Genomic DNA, 21,266 nt, shown 5'->3' with positions numbered 1-21,266 from the left:
AAAAATGACTGTATAAAATACAACATTCAAATACTGAGCTATATTGTATGCAACAAAAAAAAATGGGGAAATTATATATATATATATTATTGTATACTAATACAATTGCTCAGAGAAAGAGATTTTGCTTAATTAACAAGTCCATTTTTTTTTCTCAAAAAGGTAGGGGTCAACATTTTTGACAGCCCTGTTTTCAATACCTCACTTTGCAAGGATAACGGCACTGAGCCTTTTTCTAAAATGTTGTATGAGTTGGAGAACACATTGGAAGGGATCTTAGACTATTCATTCATGCAGAATCCTTCCAGATCCTTCATATCCTTTATCTGTGCTTATGGACTACCTTCTTCAATTCAAACCAAAGGTTTTCAATGGGTTTCAAGTCCGGAGACTGAGATGGCCATTGCAAAATGTTGATTTTGTGGCGAATTAACCATTTCTTTGTGGATTTTAATGTACGCTTGGGGTTATTGTCTTGCTGGAAGATCCACTTGCAGCGTAGCAGAGGCAGCAATGTTTTTGGCTAAAATATCCGAGTACTGATTAAAGTTCATGATGCCGTTAACCTTAACATGGGTCCAATGACCAATGGAAGCAAAATAGACCCATAACATCAGGTCTACCATGATATTTTACAGTAGGTATGGGGTTCTTTTCTGCTCATGCATTCTCATTTCAACGCCAAACCCACCACTGGTGTGCGTGGCCAAAGAGCTCTATTTTCATGTCCTCTGACCAAAACACCAGTTCCAATGCAAGTGCTTATTACATGTTAAACAAAATATTTTTCTCTGAGCAATTGTATAATAAAATAATATAATTTCCATTTTTTTTTGCATACAATATAGCTCAGAAATGTAATTATTTATTTTATTTATATTTGCTCATCTTTATCAAGGGTGTCAATAATTTCAGACCACACTGTATATATAACATGAAACAAAGTGTCATTCATCTTTTCTCTTAAGTGACATGACATTTGACTTTTCAAATAGGTTGGAAAGTTGTGACCTCACAGAGAAATGCTGTAAAGCTTTGGCATCCGCTTTAAACTCCTCACACCTGAGAGAGCTGGACCTGAGCTGCAATCCTCTAAAAGACTCAGGAGTAAAGCTGCTCTCTGATGGACTAGGGAGTCCACACTGTAAACTGGAGAAACTGAGGTCAATATTTCTGTCATTTTTAAATAAGGGTTAGCAATTGTTCAATAGATCCACATGTTTATTTGCATTTGATAACAGCTAAACAATACATTGAAAGAAAAGTTCTGACTGTGGATCAAAACGTAAAAACATACTCACCCCTGTCCTTCAGACTTAATGCATATATTATTTTTTATAAAAAAATGTGTTTCACCTTTATTTAACCAGGTAGGCCAGTTGAGAACAAGTTCTCAATTACAACTGCGACCTGGCCAAGATAATGCAAAGCAGTGCGACAAAAACAACAACACAGAGTTACACATGGGATAAACAAACGTACAGTCAATAACACAATAGGAAAACAATCTATGTACAGTTTGTGCAAATGTAGTAAGATTAGGGAGGTAAGGCAATAAATAGGCCATAGTGGCGAAATAATTACAATTTAGCATTAACACTGGAGTGATAGATGTGCAGATGATGATGTGCAAGTAGAGATACTGGGGTGCAAAAGAGCAAAAATAAATAAATAGCAATATGGGGATGAGGTAGTTGGGTGGGCTGTGTACAGGTGCAGTGGTAAGCTGCTCTGACAGCTGATGCTTAAAGTTAGTGAGGGAGATATAAGTCTCCAGCTTCAGTGATTTTTGCAATTCATTCCAGTCATTGGCAGCAGAGAACTGGAAGGAGAGGCGGCCAAACGGGGTTTTGGCTTTGGATGACCAGTGAAATATACCTGCTGGAGCGCGTGCTACGGGTGGGTGTTGCTATGGTGACCAGTAAGCTGAGATAAGGCGGGGCTTTACCTAGCAAAGACTTATAGGTGACCTGGAGCCAGTGGGTTTGGCAACGAATATGGAGCGAGGGCCAGCCAACGAGAGCATACAGGTCGCAGTGGTGGGTAGTAAATGGGGCTTTGGTGACAAAACGGATGGCACTGTGATAGACTACATCCAATTTGCTGAGTAGAGGGTTGGAGGCTATTTTGTAAGTGACATCGCCAAAGTCAAGGATCGGTAGGATAGTCAGTTTTACGAGGGTATGTTTGGCAGCATGAGTGAAGGAGGCTTTGTTGTGAAATAGGAAGCCGATTCTAGATTTAATTTTGGATTGGAGATGCTTAATGTGAGTCTGGAAGGAGAGTTTACAGTCTAACCAGACACCTAGGTATTTGTAGTTGTCCACATATTCTAAGTCAGAACCGTCTAGAGTGGTGATGCTAGTCGGGCGGACAGAAATCAGTTGACGAGCATGCATTTAGTTTTACTAGCATTTAAGAGCAGTTGGAGGCCACGGAAGGAGTGCTGTATGGCATTGAGCTTGTCTGGAGGTTTGTTAACACAGTGTCCATAGAGCATATGGAGCCAGATGTTACTATATGAGTGTACATTAACTCACATGATTTGAGGTTCTGTACTTTAATGTTAGATTTAAATGCTTGGAAATGATGCCCGTAGTGATTATCTAAATCTCTCTCTCGCTCTCTTTGGTAGTCGGTCGGTTTTAATGATGACGACTGGTGCAGTAACTTCTGTTTATTGTGGGTTCTTCAATGGCTCAGTAGTTTGAGTTTTGAAGCGCGGACTCTGAACAGTTGTCTACTGCTGTGAGGGTTTTGGAGTTCCAGGTGGATCAGGAGGAGCCGACATTTGTGAGTTGACTGGGCTGCATATTGCAGAACTTGAGGTTGTGTTTAAAATGCTTATGGGTCGGCCTGTCATCCAGTGCGTGTGATATACACTGAACAAAAATATAAATGCAACATGTAAAGTGTTAGTCCCATGTTTTATGAGCTGAAATAAAAGATCCCAAAAATGTTCCATGCGCACAAAATGATTATTTCTCACAGATTTTGTGCACACACAGAGCTGTTGTTGAGCCTGGCTTCCAAATGGGTGGGCCTATGCCCTCCCAGGCCCACCCATGGCTGCGCCCCAGCCCAGTCATGTGAAATCCATAGATTAGGGCCTAATTTATTTATTTCAATTGACTGATTTCCTTATATGAACTGTAACTCAGTAAAATCGTTGAAATTGTTGCACTTTGCGTTTATATTTTTGTTCAGTATAGTTCACAAAAGAAGATCCTTCTTGGGAGACAGTGTTGGGGCATCCTGATGGTATGGCCGGTCCATTGGAGCTGTGCCTTAATGATCTTTTTTTAGTGGAGTGGTTGGAAAGGATGTGGAGCACTGGAGCTGTGCGCATGCACAGGTGATGTTGGATGGCCTTTTGGGGCATCAGGTTTATGGCTAAGTAGTCGGCAATGGATGGTCTGTTCAGGAGTTTACTAAAGTGTCCCACCCACTTCTCTGCAATACTTATCTCTGAGGAAGGTTTTCCCATTTGCTGATCTCAGAGGTGACGTGCCAGACTTCACTGGTCGGTGTATGGTTTTGAGGCCTTCAAATAACTGTTTGATGTAGTGTGTCTGCATACATTTGTGTGAGCTCTGCTAGTCCCTCCCACCATTGATCTTGCATCGATTGGAGCTGGCTCTTGTAATCTTGACGTCCTTATTGTCTCGCTGACACACAATGATATCATCCATCAGGTGCCTGTGCTTGGATCTTGGGTGCATCCATGTAGTTTTGTACTTGTCTGCTTTCCTGAAGATGGTGTTCGTGATGACGAGGCTATTATCTGATAATTTACTCAGGAGTAGGATCTAATTTCCATTCATGGTCCCCACTCCCCACATTTTTGTCAATCACTCCTTGCCAGTTGGTGTTGGCGATGTCTTTGCCCACCCCGGCATTGAAGTCTCCAGCAATGATTAGTTTGTCATTCTGGGGAGTTGATTGGGTATGTTGTCTAGCTCTGAGTAGAACTGCTCTTTCACTTTGTCAGGGCTTGGTAATGTAGCTGCGTAGGCACTGATTATTGTGGCATGCCTAGTCTTGTTGAGAGGAATCCTGATTTTCATTAGCCTCAGGATGTGGGACAAAATCTTTTCCTATCATTGTTCTAACGTTCCAGGCACATATTTTGTTTTCTATAGACAGAACATCATTCATGTAAATACAATGTGAGGATACTCAGTGAGGTTAAAAGTGTAATTAACAGTCTAGCTCACAGAGATGTACGACATATGGTTACCTGTCTTTATATCATACACGTAACAGGGGTGAAATAACTACATATGCAGTCCATCATGTTGGTAAGAGGGAGAACTATACAACTAACATTCTCCCACCAAATGGTAATAGTGTGTTTAATGAAATTATGATAAACTCTGCAGGCTGTCAGACTGTAAAGTCAGAAAGGAAGGCTGTGCTTCTCTGGCCTCTGCTCTGATGTTAAAGCCCTCACATCTGAGAGAGCTGGACCTGAGTAACAACCCCTTAGAAGACTCAGGAGTGAAGCTGCTCTCTGATGCACTGGGGAGTCCACACTGTAAACTGGAGACACTTAGGTCAGTATTCCTGTAATTGTCAAAAAAATGTATAACTGTGTTTATAAAGTGCCAATATCAGTATGTTATGCATTGTGTAACAATTGTGTATCAGTTATCTGCATATTGAAGACCAAAAACATGTACTTTAATAACTATGGCTGGGTAACATACAACAGAGGATAGTAGTGTGTTCACTAAAATCATGATCAACTCTCTGCAGGCTGTCAAGCTGTGAAGTCAGAGAGGAAGGCTGTGCTTCTCTGGTCTCTGCTCTGAGGTTACACCCGTCACACCTGAAAAAGCTGGACCTGCATGGCAATGACCTAGAAGACTCAGGAGTGAAGCTGCTCTCTGATGGATTGGGGAGTTCACACTGTAAACTGGAGACACTGAGGTCAGTAAGCTAAATGTTCCTGCAATGTACAGTTGAACTTATAGTAACTGAGTATATAATATAGTAAACATCACCCAAAGCCTGTGATGTCTGTTCAACCACCCTAAACAAATGGATTATAAACTTCTAATTAGAATAAACATAATTTATGACATGAACATTTTCTAAATGTGATGACATTAATATCAGTTGAACAGGTAAGATCACAGAGGTGAACTGCATGTGGTACTGGTATGAGCTCATAATGATGGGGAGAACATAGCTAGCATTTCTCCCTTACACCACCAGAGGGTAGTAGTATGTTCACTAAAATCATGATCAACTCTGCAGGCTGTCAGGCTGTAAAGTCAGAGAGAAAGGCTGTGCTGCTCTGGCCTCTGCTCTGATGTTAACCCCCTCAGCCCTGAGAGAGCTGGAGCTGAACTTCAATCACCTAGAAGACTCAGGAGTGAAGCTGCTCTCTGATGCACTGGGGAGTCCACACTGTAAACTGGAGACACTGAGGTCAGTATTCCTGTAATTGTTCAACAGGTGATAATTTTCTACAGATCCAATGTGTTTATAGAAGGTTAGTCCTTTGTTCATTTGAAAACAGCCAAAAAATATTTTGAAAGAAAAGTCCTGATTGGGAATTAACACTCACCCCTGTCATTTAGACTGACTGCATATCAGGGCCAGCGTTATGGCCCGCCCTACCATACCTCCTTGCCCGTCCAAATAAAATATAGATAATCTATTTGACCGAGACACGCAGCGACAGAAAGACGCATCAATCTCAGATGAAGCATCCCTGCGAGCGAAACAGCGCCACTCTGTCTCAGTATGTGTACACCATGTATCTGATGGTGTCTGGATCAAAAGTATATTACATGCCATACTCTTTTTGACCAGACAGCATCAGATACATGAGCTACATATAGTAAGACAGATGGGCGCTCTTTCGCTCACTCGGATGCTTTATCCGGTGAGATAGTTTCAGCAGAGAGGAAGAGGCTAAGCGAGAGGGCTCATTCTCGCCAAAATCTGTTCGGAATGAGCCCAATTCGTTTCTATGGGCTTAATATGCAGACCTAAGCTTGTTGCCTGCATTCCCACCTATGGGACAATGACTCCCATTGTTAGGGTGAAACATGAGCATCTCGTCAGAATATACAGATCTCTGGTTTCAGGTAGCCACTTGCGAATTGGAAAGGACAGTTGACGGGTGCACAGTGCACTGTTCGGATGCTGGCGTCCCCTAAAGTAAATTGATGTTTTGCCAAAATTATATAATTAATGCTGTCTAAATAAAATCATTCGAAATACTTCATCAAAGAGCATGACTTAGCCACAGAGGATCATTGGCTTCTTTAAAAAAATAACTGAATTGTTTCAAATCCCAAGCGTGTAGGCCAGCGGTTCCCAAACTAGGGGTCGTGGACCCATGTGGTGATTTGAAAATGGGGTTGCGAGAGAAACTGAAATAAAATAAATAAAATCGTGCTTGGTTCTTAAAACCGGGGTTACGTTAGTAACCTCCGGTAGCCGCTAGATGTGGTTGTAATAAAAAAGAGTGGTTTCTGTTTTCTTCCTACAAATGTGGCTCTATCTTTTGAACCGTTTAAGTTAGAAATTATTATATGACCCCATCACTGAAAGAGAAGAGTTTCTGGAACGTATTTTCTGTTTCCCTCTACAATGCCCACAGGCCGCGCAGGACTTTTTAGAACAGAGTGGACAACCCCAGCATTAAATCAGACTGGGGGAAAAGGACATATCAATGATGATGTTCTTTTCTACACAGAAGAGCATACAAAATTATTGCCTGATCATCTTCAGAACTTTCCAATACCTTTCTGATGCATTTCAGTCACTTCAAACCAGACTTCCTTCAGATTTAAATACTGTCAAAAGTACTGTCAGACCGTTTTGTAATAGACCGTCACAGCCCAAATAAAAAAAACTCAACATTGGCCTTTGAATACATCACTTTCTTTATACGGTGGAGTCGCAAACGTTTTTTTGATATCAAAATGTGGTCGCGGGACAAAAAGTTTGAGAACCCCGGGCGTAGGACTATTTAGGAAGCCAGCAATTTGGGCAGCGTGTGTGGTAATATGCCTAGCTGATTATTGAGTTGCGGCTGTCAGTGAAAAGCATCTAAAATATGTGTGAAGACAATGTGTCTTGAGAGTAATTGTAAATGTTGAGACAAGAAGAAGGGGAGGGATGTGGGTTTAAGATATGGCGCGTCTCTCTCCAGAATGCGGTGTCATTATTTAATTGTGGGAATTGTTTGGCCTTTGACTTTCTTTTTTATCAATTCCCCATCAGATACAGTGCATTCGGAAACTATTCAGACCCCTTGACTTTTTCAACATTATGTTACGTTACAGCCTTATTCTAAAATGGATTAAATACATTGTTTTCCTTATCAATCTACATACAATTCCCCATAATGACAAAGTGAAAAGGTTTTTTTTATTATTCAAATTTATGAAAAATAAAAACAGAAATACCTTATTTATAAGTATTCAGACCCTTTGATATGAGACTCAAAATTGAGCTCAGGTGCATCCTGTTTCCATTGATCATCCTTGAGATGTTTCTACAACTTGATTGGAGATAAACCTGTGATACATTCAATTGATTGGATATTATTTGGAAAGGCACACACTTGTCTATATAAGGTCCCACAGTTGACAGTGCATGTTAGAGCAAAAACCAAGCCATAAGGTTGAAGCAATTGTCCTTAGAGCTCCGAGACAGGATAGTGTCGAAGCACAGATCTGAGGAAGGGTACTAAAACATTTCTGCAGCATTGAAGGTCCCCAAGAACACAGTGGACTCCATCATTCTTAAATGGAAGAAATTTGGAAACACCAAGACTCTTCCTAGAGCTGGCCGCCCGGCCAAACTGAGCAATCAGGGGAGAAGGGCCTTGGTCAGGGAGGTGACCAAGAACCCAATGGTCACTCTGAAAGAGCTCCAGAGTTCCTCTGTGGAGATGGGAGAACCTTCCAGAAGGACAACCATCTCTGCAGCACTCCACCAATTATGCCTTTATGGTAGAGTGGCCAGACGGAAGCCACTCCTCAGTAAAAGGCACATTGCAGCCCACTTGGAGTTTGTCAAAAGGCACCTGAACAAGATTCTCTGGTCTGATGAAAACAAGATGAAACTCTTTGGCCTGAATGCCAAGCGTCACATCAGGAGGAAACCTGGCACCACCCCTACGGTGAAGCATGGTGGTGGCAGCATCATGCCATGGCAATGTTTTCAGCGGCAGGGACTGGGAGACTAGTCAGGATTGAGGGAAAGATGAACAGAGCAAAGTACAGAGAGATCCTTGATGAAAACCTGCTCAGGACCTCAGACTGGGGCGAAGGTTCACCTTCCAACAGGACAATGACCCTAAGCACACAGCCAAGACAACGCAGGAGTGGCTTTGGGACAAGTCTCTCAATGTTCTTGAGTGGCCCAGCCAGAGCCCAGACTTGAACCCGATCAAACATATCTTGAGAGACATGAAAATAGCTGTGCAGCGATGCTCCCTATCCTACCTGACAGAGCTTGAGAGGATCTGCAGAGAAAAATATCAGAAACTCCCCAAATACAGGTGTGCCAACCTTGTAGCGTCATACCAAAGAAGACTTGAGGCTGTAATCGCTGCCAAAGGTGCTTCAACAAAGTACTGAGGAAAATGTCTGAATACTTATTTCAATGTGATATTTCAGTTTTTTATTTTTAATACCTTTGCAGAAAAATCTAAAAACCTGTTTTTGCTTTGTCATTATGGAGTATTGTGTGTAGATTGATGAGAAAAACAAACAGTTCAATCCATTTTAGAATAAGGCTGTAACACATCAAAATGTGGAAAAGTCAAGTGTCTGAATACTTTCCGAATGTACTGTATATCAGCAGTAGGCCTAGTAAATGTACCGTTAATCCCTGTCAGTTGGTTACATTCATTTCTGTTAATACATGTTTTTATTGCAGTCATTTACTGTTCTCATTCTCGGAGTGGTAACATTTTTTTACGGAGTTCACAACCTGCCACACAAGTTTTGATTTATTTCCTAACCATAATTTCAAGTTTTCGAAATGTTGTCATTGTCTTTTGTTTGGAGGGCTCCATGTGAGCAATGAGAATGTCTGGTTTCTCTGTCCTGATAATGTTGAGGGAGTGTGCATGCCTGAGCACAACCTGGTCTCAGAGCATTTTGTATTATTCTGTACATAAATCCAAAGACACTTTATTTAGTATGATATGTTACGTTTCGTATGGTATGTATGAATTTGTGAATTTACATAATCTATTTCGTATGATATGTTAAAGTTAGCTAGCTGGCTAAAGTTATCTAGACTAGGGGTTAAGGTTTGGAGATAGGTTAGGTTAAAGGGTTAAGGTTAGGGGAGGAGTTAGCTAACATGCTAAGTAGTTGCAAAGTAGCTCAAAAGTAGTAAGTAGTTGAAAAGTTACTAATTAGCTAAAATGCTAAAGTTGTCCGTGATGAGATTTGAACACGTTCGTGTTATAAGCCCACCTATCCACCCCAACCAACCACCCTCCTTTCGTTTTTGCCTTCAGTAACCTGATTTGATTGTCTTAACTCACCACGTCCACCACTAATAAGATGAGTTTCTTCTTCACATCACACAGTATCCTAAGTCAACGAAGTCTGGTTTTTAACGTCCATTGCGAATTATTAGCCTCACAGTAGACTATTTGAAAAATCTTTCCGATAATCACCAGGCCTTGGTGTGAAAGAGCAACATTTCATGATCATCCCATATATCCACTGGAAACGTCATAAAATGTTCCCTTGAGCAAAAACAGCTGTCTGTACGCATTGCTAGCAACAGCTTCTGGCCAGACCCAGTTGACTGATTTGATACATTGTTGCACTTCACTAGCGATAGCTCAAGTCAAGACATATAGAAAGTGAGGCAGACCGGCAGAGTAGAGAGATGAATGTGATTGAAAGAACCTGAATTTTTGTCAGGATATTTTCTACTGTTTTTGTTTGTTGGCTTTTGGCCTAGGCCTATATATTTTACTTAGTTGACAATGGAAATTATAAGCCTTCTGGGGCATTCCCTGAGTTCCATGCACTCATTTCTTTAGCTGCCAATGGATCCCGGGGGATCAATATGGCAGAGGCTGGTGCTCTGGCATTAGTTGAATTTAAACTTTTATATTTTTATCATGTCAATTCAGATGTTTTATGATTAACCACGTGGCAATTATTTTGAGAAACAAAAACGTTATTATTGAAATTAAACTGTTCACGAAAATGCACATATGAAAATCATAAATGGCACGCAGATCAGTAGGATAAATTGTAAGCTTCCTAAAACTTGAAAATCATGCCTATGGTCTTTACTGTAACACCTATAAAAAAAATGCCCACATAGTCTCATGAAAAAACGTGCCCGCCTATGGAAATCAAATGCCGGTCCAACATATGGAGCCAGATATGTGACTAAATGGACTACATATAACATATGCCTGTATGATTTGAGGTTCTGACTTCAATATTCAATGCTTGGAAGTGAGGCCTCTCCAACTAAAAAGCTAAACATTACGGACTATCACCCAAAATCAGTCTAGGTCAGCTGTAAATGTACTGCCTATGGTTATATAGCGCATATTCTTAAGAAAACATTGGGGTGATGTGAATGCACATACAGTACACCCCATCATGTCAGTGAAAGGGAGAATTATACAGCTGGCATTCTCTGTTTTCACCACCAGAGAGTAGCAGTGTGTTAACTAAAATCACAATAAACTCTTCAGGCTGTCATGCTGTGGAGTCCGAAGGGAAGGCTGTGCTTCTCTGGCCTCAGCTCTGATGTTAAACCCCTCAGCCCTGAGAGAGCTGGACCTGAGCCACAATGAACTAGAAGACTCAGGACTGAAGCTGCTCTCTGATGGACTGGGGAGTCCACACTGTAAACTGGATACACTGAGGTCAGTATTCCTGTAATTGTTCAACAAGTAATAATTGTCCCTGTGTTTATAGAGGCCAATATAAGTGTCACACTGTAAGGTCAGAGAGGAAGGCTGTTCTTCTCTGGTCTCTGCTCTGATGTTACACCCCTCACATCTGAGACAGCTGGACCTGAGTGGCAATTACCTACAAGGCTCAGGAGTGAAGCTGCTCTCTGATGCACTGGGGAATCCACACTGTAAACTGGAGACACTGAGGTCAGTATTCCTATAATTGTTGAATAAGGGGTAAATATGCATCAGCTCTAGATTAAATAAACACTATCCATATAATGAAAATGTTATGTTCTCGTGGGCCCATGAAAGGTTCAACGAATTGTGTGAGGGGGAAGGGATGGGCGGATTTCTTCATCCCTTTCTCCGGCCGTTGTATTGGGCAGTTCAATGGTGAGAAAGTCTCGGTCCCAGGAGCAAAAACCTGCATCAGGAAATGTTGTCCATCATAGTTCATGTGGGATTCAATGACATTATGAAGGGCAGCTCAGAACAGCTGAAGATGGATTTTAAAGAACTGATTGGGTCTCTGCTTGACACCAACAAACGCCCCATAATATCTGGCCCTATACCCTTCCTAAATCGTGGCATTGAACGTTTCAGCGGACTTTTAGCCCTCCATAACTGGCTACGAGACTATTGTAGTTCTGTAAGTAAAACATTTTTGATAACTTCTGGAAACAAACCTCGATTTATAAGGTGGATGGGATCCACCCAAATCATTTGGGTTCCTGGATCCTTTCACAGCATTATAAGGCTGCGTTGAGACAATGACTTATCAATGACCCAAGCCCAGCTCATTTAATCGCTACCATTGTGTCACTGAGTTTCCATAATGCTTCAGCAAATGTACATTATCCCAGGGGCGTTGGAAGACACAATGTAAGTAACCTAATGTAAGTCCCTCGAACTGCCCTGAATGCCTCTGCTGATCCTATAGCTGTTGTATGCAGTAATAATTTGCCTATGAACCAAAGTGATACTGTTAGCACTGAGGTGGTGTGCCCTAGTAGGAAGTCCACTGTGTGAAGCTCACCCTGCACTAACATAAATAACATGAGCATGTCTACTTCTGCTAAGCTTCCCAGTAAAGCAATGAAAACAATCAAACATCCCAGAAAAGTGTTCAAAATAGTCCATGATAATGTACAGTGCATTCGGGAAGTATTCAGACACCTTGACCTTTTCCACATTTTGTTACATTACAGCATTATTCTAAAATTGATTAAATAAAACATGTTCCTCATCACTGTACACAAAATGCCCCATAATGACAAAGCAAAAACAGGTTTTTAGACATTTTTGAACCTCAAATCATACAGGCCTATGTTATCTGTAGTCCATATAGTCACATCTCTGGAGTCAGAACGAATCAGTTGGACGGACATTTGATTTCCATAGCCTGGCACATTTTTTCACGGGACTATGTTTCCATTTTGATTATTGTATACAGGCAAATGATTACTGCATACAATCGCTATAGGACCAGCAGAGGCATTCGTGGCAGTTAGAGGGACATTCATTAGGTTACTTACAATGGGGAACAAGTCAAGGGGTCTGAATACTTTCCGAATGCACTATATGTAGCTTAAGAAACAAGGTTAATGAAATCAATAATTTGCTCGTAACAGATGACATTCATATTCTGACAATCTCTGAAACTCACTTTGATAATACCTTTTTCTTGATACAGTAGCAATCCATGGTTATAACATCTACAGAAATGACAAAGGTGGAGGTGTTGCCGTTTATATTCAGAACCACATTCCTGTAAAGCTTAGAGAGAATCTAATGTTAAATACTGTTGTAGTAATATGGCTACAGGTTCATCTGCCTCACCTAAAGCCCTTTCTGGTGGGAAGCTGCTATAGACGACCAAGTGCTAACAGTCAGTATCTGGATAACTTGTGAAATGCTTTATAATGTACAGTACCAGTCAAAAGTTTGGACTCACCTACTCATTCAAGGGTTTTTCTTTATTTTACTATTTTCTACATTGTAGAATAATAGTGAAGACATCACAACTATGAAATAACACATATGAAATCTTGTAGTAACTCAAAAAGTGTTAAACAAATCAAAATATATTTGAGATTCTTCAAAGTAGCCACCCTTTGCCATGATGACAGCTTTGCACACTTTTGGCATTCTCTCAACCAGATTCATGAGGTAGTCACCTAGAATGTATTTCAATTAACAGGAGTGCCTTGTTAATTTGTTAACTTCTTAATGCGTTTGAGCCAATAAGTTGTGTTGTGACAAGGTAGGGGTGGTACACAGAAGATAGCCCTATTTGGTAAAAGACCAAGTCCATATTATGGCAAGAACAGCTCAAATAAGCAAAGAGAAATGACAGTCCATCATTACTTTAAGACATTAGGGTCTGTCAATCCGGAACATTTCAAGAACTTTGAAAGTTTCTTCAAGTGCTGTCGCAAAAACCATCAAGTGCTATGATGAAACTGGCTCTCATGAGGACCGCCACAGGAACGGAAGACCCAGAATTACCTCTGCTGCAGAGGATAAGTTCATTAGAGTTACCTGCCTCAGAAATTGCAGCCCAAATAAATGCTTCACAGAGTTGAAGTAAACGACGCATCTCAACATCAACTGTTCAGAGGAGACTACGTGAATCAAGCCTTCATGGTCGAATTGCTGCAAAGCAACCACTACTAAAGGACACCAATAAGAAGAAGATACTTTCTTTGGCCAAGAAACATGAGCAGTGGGCATTAGACTGGTGGAAATCTGTCCTTTTGTCTGATTTGTCCAAAATTTTGATTTTTGGTTCCAACCACAGTGTCTTTGTGAGATGCACAGTATGTGAACAGATTATCTCCGCATGTGTGATTCCCACCTTGAAGCATGGAAGAGGAGGTGTGATGGTGTGGGGGTGCTTATTTAGAATTCAATGCACACTTAACCAGCATAGCTACCACAGCATTCTGCAGCGATACGCCATCCCATCTGGTTTGCGCTTAGTGGGACTATCATTTGTTTTTCAACAGGACAATGACCCAAAACACACCTCCAGGTTTTCTAAGGGCTATTTGATAAAGGAGAGTGATGGAGTGCTACATCAGATGGCCTGGCCTCCACAATTGCCCAACCTCAACCCAATTGAGATTGTTTGGGATGATTTGGACCTCAGCGTGAAGGAAAAGCAGCCAACAAGTGCTCACCATATGTGGGAACTCATTCAAGACTGTTGGACAAGCATTCCTCATGAAGCTGGTTGAGAGAATGCCAAGAGGTGTGCAAAGCTGTCATCAAGGCAAAGCCTGGCTACTTTGAAGAATCTCAAATCGAAAATATATTTTGATTTGTTTAACACTTTTTTTAGTTGCTACATGATTCCATGTGTTATTTCATAGTTTTGATGTTTTCACTATTTTTCTACAATGTAGAAAATAGTAAAAATAAAGAAAAGCCCCACGAGTAGGCGTGTTCGAAAGTTTTGACTGATACTGTATGTGATTGCAACAGAGGTATGTTTTCTGGATGATTTAAATATTCACTGGCTTTCATCAAGCTGCCCACTCAAGAAAAAGCTTCAAACTATAACTATTGCCTGCAACCTGGTTCAGGTTATCAGTTAATCTACCAGAGTAGTTACAAACAGCACAGGAATTAAATCATCAACATGTATTGATCACATATTTACTAATGCTGCAGAAATGTGCTTTAGAGCAGTATCCAAATCCATCGGATGTAGTGATCACAATATAGTAGCCATATCTAGGAAAACCAGAGTTCCAAAGGCTGGGCTTAATGTAGTGTGTAAGAGGTCATACAAGAAGTAGTGTAGTGATTCCTATGTTGTTGATGTAAATAATATTTGTTGGTCTGTGGTGTGTAATGAGGAGCTACCAGACACTTATTCCAGTTACTAATAAGCATGCACCCATTAACAAAATGACTGTAAAAACAGTTAAATCCCCGTGGATTGATGAGGAATTGAACAATTGTATGGTTGACAGGGATGAGACAAAAGTCTGGCTGCACAACCGATTGGCAAATGTACCGCAAATTGAGAAATCATATGACTGAACTGAATAAAAAGAAAAAGAAACTATACTATGAAACATAGATAAATTACATAAGGAATGATAGTAAAAAGCTTTGGAGCACCTTAAATGAAATTTTGAGCAAGAAGGCAAACTGAGCTCCATCATTCATTGAATAAGATTGCTCACTCATCACACAACCCACAGATTTTGCCAATTTCTTTCATTATTTTTTTTATTGGCAAGATTAGCAAACTTAGGAATGACATGCCAGCAACAAACGCTGACACTACACATCCAAGTATAACTGATCAAATTATGATCAAATTATGAAAGACAAGCATTGTAATTTTGAATTCTGTAAAGTGAGTGTGGAAGAAGTGAATTTTTTTTTGGTCTGACAACTTGGATGGAAAATGACTGAGGATAATAGCGGACGATATTGCCACTCCTATTTGCCATATCTTCAATCTAGGCCTACTAGAAAGGGTGTGCCTTCAGGCCTGGGGGGAAGCAAAAGTAATTCTGCTACCTAAGAATAATAAAGCCCCCCTTTACTGGCTCAAATAGCTGGTAATCAATCAGCCTGTTACCAGCCTTTAGTAAACTTTTGGAAAAAATGGTGTTCGACCAGATACAATGCTATTTTACTGTAAACAAATTGACAACATCATCGCGCTTATAGGGAAGGATATTCAACAAGCACGGCACTTACACAAATGACTGATGATTGGCTGAGAGAAATTGATGATAAGGTTGTGGGAGCTGTTTTGTTAGACTTCAGTGTGGCTTTTGACATTATCGATCATAGTCTGCTGATGGAAAAAAAACATGTGTTATTGCATTACACCCCCTGCTATATTGTGGATAAAGAGTTACCTGTCTAACAAAACAAAAGGGTGTTCTTTAATGGAAGCCTCTCCAACATAATCCAGGTAGAATCAGGAATTCCCCAGGGCAACTGTCTAGGCCCCTTATTTATTTATTTATTAATTATATTTTTTGCTAATGACATGCCACTGGTCTTGAGTAAAGCCAGTGTGTCTTTGTATACGGATGACTCAACACTATACACACCAGCTACTACAGCGAGTGAAATCACTGCAACACTTCACAAAGAGCTGCAGTTAGTTTCAGAATGGGTGGCAAGGAATAAGTTAGTCCTAAATATTTCAAAAACTAAAAGCATTGTATTTGGGACAAATTATTCACTAAACCATAAACTTAAACTAAATCTTGTAATAAGTAATGTGGAAATTGAGCAAATTGAGGTGACTAAACTGCTTGGAGTAACCCTGGATTGTAAACTGTCAATGTCAAAACATGTTGATACCACAGTAGCTAAGATGGGGAGAAGTCTGTCCATAATAAATCATTGCTCTGACTTTTTAACAACACTATCAACAAGGCAGGTCCTACAGGCTCTAGTTTTGTCGCACCTGGACTACTGTTCAATCGTGTTGTCAGGTGCCACAAAGAAAGACCTCTGAAAATTACAATAGGCTCAGAACAGGGCAGCACGGCTGGCCGTTAAATGTAAACAGAGAGATAACATTGATAATATGCATGGCTCATAGTGGAAGAGAGATTGACTTCATCACAACTTGTATTTGTAAGAAGTGTTGACATGCTGAATGCACCGAGGTGTCTGTTAAAACTACTAGCACATAGCTCGGACACCCATGCATACCCCACAAGACATGCCACCAAAGGTCTCTTCACAATCCCCAAGTCAAGAACAGACTATGGGATGCGCACAGTACTACATAGAGGCATGGCTACCTGGAAGTCTATTCCACATCAAATAACTGATGCAAGCAGTAGAATCAGAATAAAAAACAGATAGAAATACACCTTATGGAACAACGGGGACTGTGGAGAGACACACACAGGCACAGACACACATAATGTACTGTACACATACACCTGATAAGACACGCACTCTACACACACGTACACATGGAGGTTGTATTGTAAATATGTGATAGTGGAGTAGTGGCCTGAGGGAACACACTAAATGTATTGGGTAAAGTGTTATGAAATGGATTGTCATGTAATATTTTGAATTGTATGTAATTGCCTTAATGTTGCAGGACCCCAGGAAGAGTAGATGTTGCATTGGCAGCAGCTAATGGGGATTATGTTACTGGTATTAGTAAAAAATATATAATTGGTATAGTGTAGTACATCCGGTGTAGTACTTGGTCAGAAATAGGTACTGTTTACTTGGAACTCTGCAATACTTTTGAGCAAAAATTCTATAAGTGGTGCAGGAACTCAAGCAGTAGCAGTAGCTCCTGCCCAAGTCAAGCACTGAGTACATCCCATAATGTCTGACAAGTGGATAACTATTTCACCCCTGGAGGGTAGCAGTGTGTTTACCAAAATCACATTCAATTCTGTGCAGGCTACGATGGTGTGGAGTCAGAGACGAAGGCTGTTCTTCTCTGGCCTCTGCTCTGATGTTAAACCACTCACACCTGAGAGAGCTGGACCTGAGTGTCAATGACCTAGAAGACTCCGGACTGAAGCTGCTCTCTGATGGACTGGGGAGTCCACACTGTAAACTGGAGACACTGAGGTCAGTATTCTTATAATTGTTGAATAAGTTGTTAATCAGATCTACATTATGTTTTATATGCTGTAGAACTTTCATTATTAACATAGTAAATTAACACCACCCATAGAATTTATATTTATACAATTCAATGATACTTACCAAGTTTCAAAATATAATTGATAGTGTAGTTCACATTGTTCCTGACAAAGGCAGAATTATACCGCTGCCATTGTTCATTTTCACAAGTGTAGCAGTATTAATGAAATCATGATAAACTCTGCAGGCTTTCATCATGTAAAATCGGAGATAAAGGCTATGCTTCTCTGGCCTCTGCTCTAATCTTAAACCCCTCATACCTGAGAGAGCTGGACCTGAGTTGGAATGACCTGCATTATTCAGCAGTGAAGCTGCTCTCTGATCAACTGGCCGATCCTCTCTGGAGACTGGAGAAACTGAAGTACAGACACAATATTCATATAAACACACAGTATTCATGAGCAAAACATGTATCCAACCCCCTTCTCACACCCATCCCTTCTGCACTGGACTTATATTTTTCAGCTCTCTGGGAAACTAAATATGCACTTGATACATTTGTGCCTTATTGTATTTGTTTTGTTGCTTGTGCGTGTGCCTGTGTATTAATCAAACAGTGTATGTTTTTCAGCTTTTTCTGCCATACACATACGGTGTCTAGTGATGAGAATGAAGACTACGTACACAACATGACACAACAAAAGTATGTGGACACATACCAAAATCATGGGCATTAATAGGGAGTTGGTTACCCCTTTGCTGCTACGTATAACTGCCTCCACTCTTCTGGGAAGGCTTTCCACTAGATGTTGTAACATTGCTGCTGGGACTTGCTTCCATTCAGCCACAAGAGCATTAGTGAGGTCGGGCACTGATGTTGGGCGATTAAGCAGCGTTCCATTTCATCCCAAAGGTGTTCGATGGGGTTGAGGTCAGGGCTCGGTGCAGTCCAGTCAAGTTCTTCCACACTGATCTCGACTAACCATTTCTGTATGGATCTCGCTTTGTGCACGGCGGCATTGTCATGCTGAAACAGGAAAGGGCCTTCCCCAAACTGTTGCCACAAAGTTGGAAGCACAGAATTGGCTAGAATGTCATTGTATGCTGTAGCTTTAAGATTTCCCTTCACTGTAACTAAGGGGCCTAGTGATCTTAGGCTTGTGTGCAGCTGCTCGGCCATGGAAACCCATTTCATGAAGCTCGCGATGAACAGTTATTGTGCTGACGCTGCTTCCTTAAGCAGTTTGGAACTCGGTAGTGAGTGTTAAAACCGAGGACAGACAGCACTCGGCGGTCCTGTTCTGTGAGCTTGTGTTGCCTACCACTTTGCGGCAGAGCAGTTGTTGCTTCTAGGCATTTCCACTTCCCAATAACAGCACTTACAGTCGACAGGGGCAGCTCTAGCAGGGAAGACATTTGACGAACATACTCCTATGACAGTGCCACGTTGAATGTCACTGAACTCTTCAGTAAGGCCATTCTACTGCCAATGTTTGTCTATGGAGATTGCATGGCTGTGTGCTTGATTTGACAGCAACGGTTGTGGCTGAAATAGCAGAATCCACAGTTGTGTGTGTATTTATAGTGTACATTATCATACTTGGAAAAAGAGATGTGAGTGTTGACTGCTGTGAAGAATAAGTCTGTAATTTAAAAGACATCACACAATACAATTCAAACACTATTTCAACACTATCACTATCAAAGGAAAGCAGAAAGTGGGGCAACCCATATCCTACAAAAATGCCTAGAAGAATGATTCATTCATTGTTTTTCTTGTATTGTTATATCCACCATATTTATAATTAGGCAAAGCAGGCAAAGCAGCTGGAATCATAATCGGAGCTAGCATTAGCAGCCGAGGTGTAACTATAGTGGACTACTAGCTACTTACCGTAACAAGACTAAACTAGCTAATCCTTCACGAGTACCATCTACAGTCCTGATGTCTAGCAGCTTCAAATACCTTGACCCAGACATTAAAAAGGCATACAGTATATGGTAAAAATATAAACGCAACATGCAACAATTTCAATGGATTTTACTGAATTACAGGTCATATAATGAAATCAGTTAATTGAAATAAATTCATTAGGCCCTAAACTATGAATTTCACATGACTGTGCAGGGGTGCAGCCATGAGTGGGCCTGGGAGGGCATAGGCCCACCCATTGGGGAGCCAGGCCCAGCGAATCAGAATGAGTTTTTTGTCACAAAAGGGCTTTATTACAGACAGAAATACTCCTCAGTTTTATCAACTGTCCAGGTGGCTGATCTCAGACAGTCCCGCAGGTGAAGAAGCCAGATGTGGAGGTCCTGGGCAGGCTTGGTTACACGTGGTCTGCGGTTGTGAGGCCGGTTGGACGTTCTGCCAAATTCTCTAAAACGACGTTGGAGGTGGCTTATGGTAGAGAAATTAACATTCAATTCTCTGGCAACAGCTCTGGTGGACATTCCTGAAGTCAGCATGCCAATTGTACGCTCCCTCAAAACTTGAGACGTCTATGGCATTGTGTTGTGTGACAAAACTGCACATTTTAGTGGCCTTTTATTATCCCCAGCACAAGGTGCACCTGTGTAATGATCATGCTGTTTAATCAGCTTCTTGAAATGTCACACCTGTCAGGTGGATGGATTATCTTGACAAAGGACAAATGCTCACTAACAGGAATGTAAACAAATTTGTGCACAAAATTGGAGAGAAATAAGCTTTTTGTGCGTATGGAACATTTCTTGAATCTTTTATTTCAGCTCATGAAACATAGGACTAATATATATTTATTCAGGTTTATGCATGTTATTTATTGCTAAAACAACATAATATGAGCTCTTCGATTACTGCCTTTCATCAATTTTGTCAAAAAATATTGTCTATTCATTCTTCATTAATAGATTGTAAGGCGCATTCAATCTACACACTCAAACTTGCTGAGGTGAAAAGTTATACATTACAGGATGATGATTGATTTGTAATACATTGTATTGTGTTCTCCTCCAACAGATGCATGTGAGCTCACACTGAACCCAAACACAGCACACAGAGACCCCTCTCTGTCTGAGAGGATCAAAAGGGTGACACGGTTATTGGTGAAGCAGCTGTGTCCTGATCACCCAGAGAGATTCAGGGACTGCCCCCAGGTGCTACGTAGAGAGGGTCTGACTGGGCAATGTTACTGGGAGACAGAGTGGAGTGGAAAAGCTTATATAGGAGTGGCATATAGAGGAATAAACAAACATGGAGTGGCTAATTCTTTGTGTAAAGTGGATTCAATGACAAGTCATGGGGTCTGGAGTGCTCCAATGACAATTACACTGCCTGGCACAGCAATAAGAGCGCTATCGTACCTGTCTGCTCCTCCCGCTCCAACAGAGTAAGAGTGTATCTGGACTGTCTGCATGGCCATCTATCCTTCTACAGCATCTCCTGGCAGTCTGACCCAACTGCACACATTTAACACCACATTCACTGAGCCTCTCTACCCAGGGTTTGGGGTTTGGGATTATGGCTCCTCTGTATTTTTATGCAAGGTTAAACGTTGAAACTAAATATTGGTGATGTCACGTCATTGTCCCTGTAACAGCTAGCCTCCTACTGTCCTGGAGGAAAACCTGAGGCTTCAGATAAATCACTCTCCTATGAAGACAACTGTGTGACATGATTGGATGTTTTAAACTATGATGATGACTTCCACCACCACTTGTGGGTTCGCTGATGGCTGTATAATCCGATTTGGGATGCACACTG

General features: G+C 41.0%; 1 protein-coding gene across 1 annotated transcript in view; it reads left to right on the top strand.

Annotated features, from left to right (window-relative positions):
- Positions 1-20,769, top strand: part of LOC106572290 (NACHT, LRR and PYD domains-containing protein 12) — a gene marked incomplete at its 5' end in the record, with an annotated part of 28,964 nt that extends 8,195 nt beyond the window's left edge. The window contains 9 exons of the mRNA XM_045696100.1: positions 996-1,163; positions 4,383-4,556; positions 4,759-4,932; positions 5,263-5,436; positions 10,712-10,885; positions 17,333-17,506; positions 17,769-17,942; positions 18,153-18,224; positions 20,523-20,769. Of these exons, the coding sequence (XP_045552056.1) occupies positions 996-1,163; positions 4,383-4,556; positions 4,759-4,932; positions 5,263-5,436; positions 10,712-10,885; positions 17,333-17,506; positions 17,769-17,942; positions 18,153-18,224; positions 20,523-20,532 (1,294 nt within the window). The remainder of the gene's footprint in view (positions 1-995; positions 1,164-4,382; positions 4,557-4,758; positions 4,933-5,262; positions 5,437-10,711; positions 10,886-17,332; positions 17,507-17,768; positions 17,943-18,152; positions 18,225-20,522) is intronic.
- Between the last annotated feature and the right edge of the window lie 497 nt (positions 20,770-21,266).

The sequence above is a fragment of the Salmo salar genome, chromosome ssa15 (genome assembly GCF_905237065.1).
Source record: "Salmo salar chromosome ssa15, Ssal_v3.1, whole genome shotgun sequence".
NCBI classification, from domain to species: Eukaryota; Metazoa; Chordata; class Actinopteri; order Salmoniformes; family Salmonidae; genus Salmo; species Salmo salar.
The sequence above is the reverse complement of the archived record's forward strand: the minus strand, read 5'-3'. Positions and strand labels throughout refer to the sequence as shown.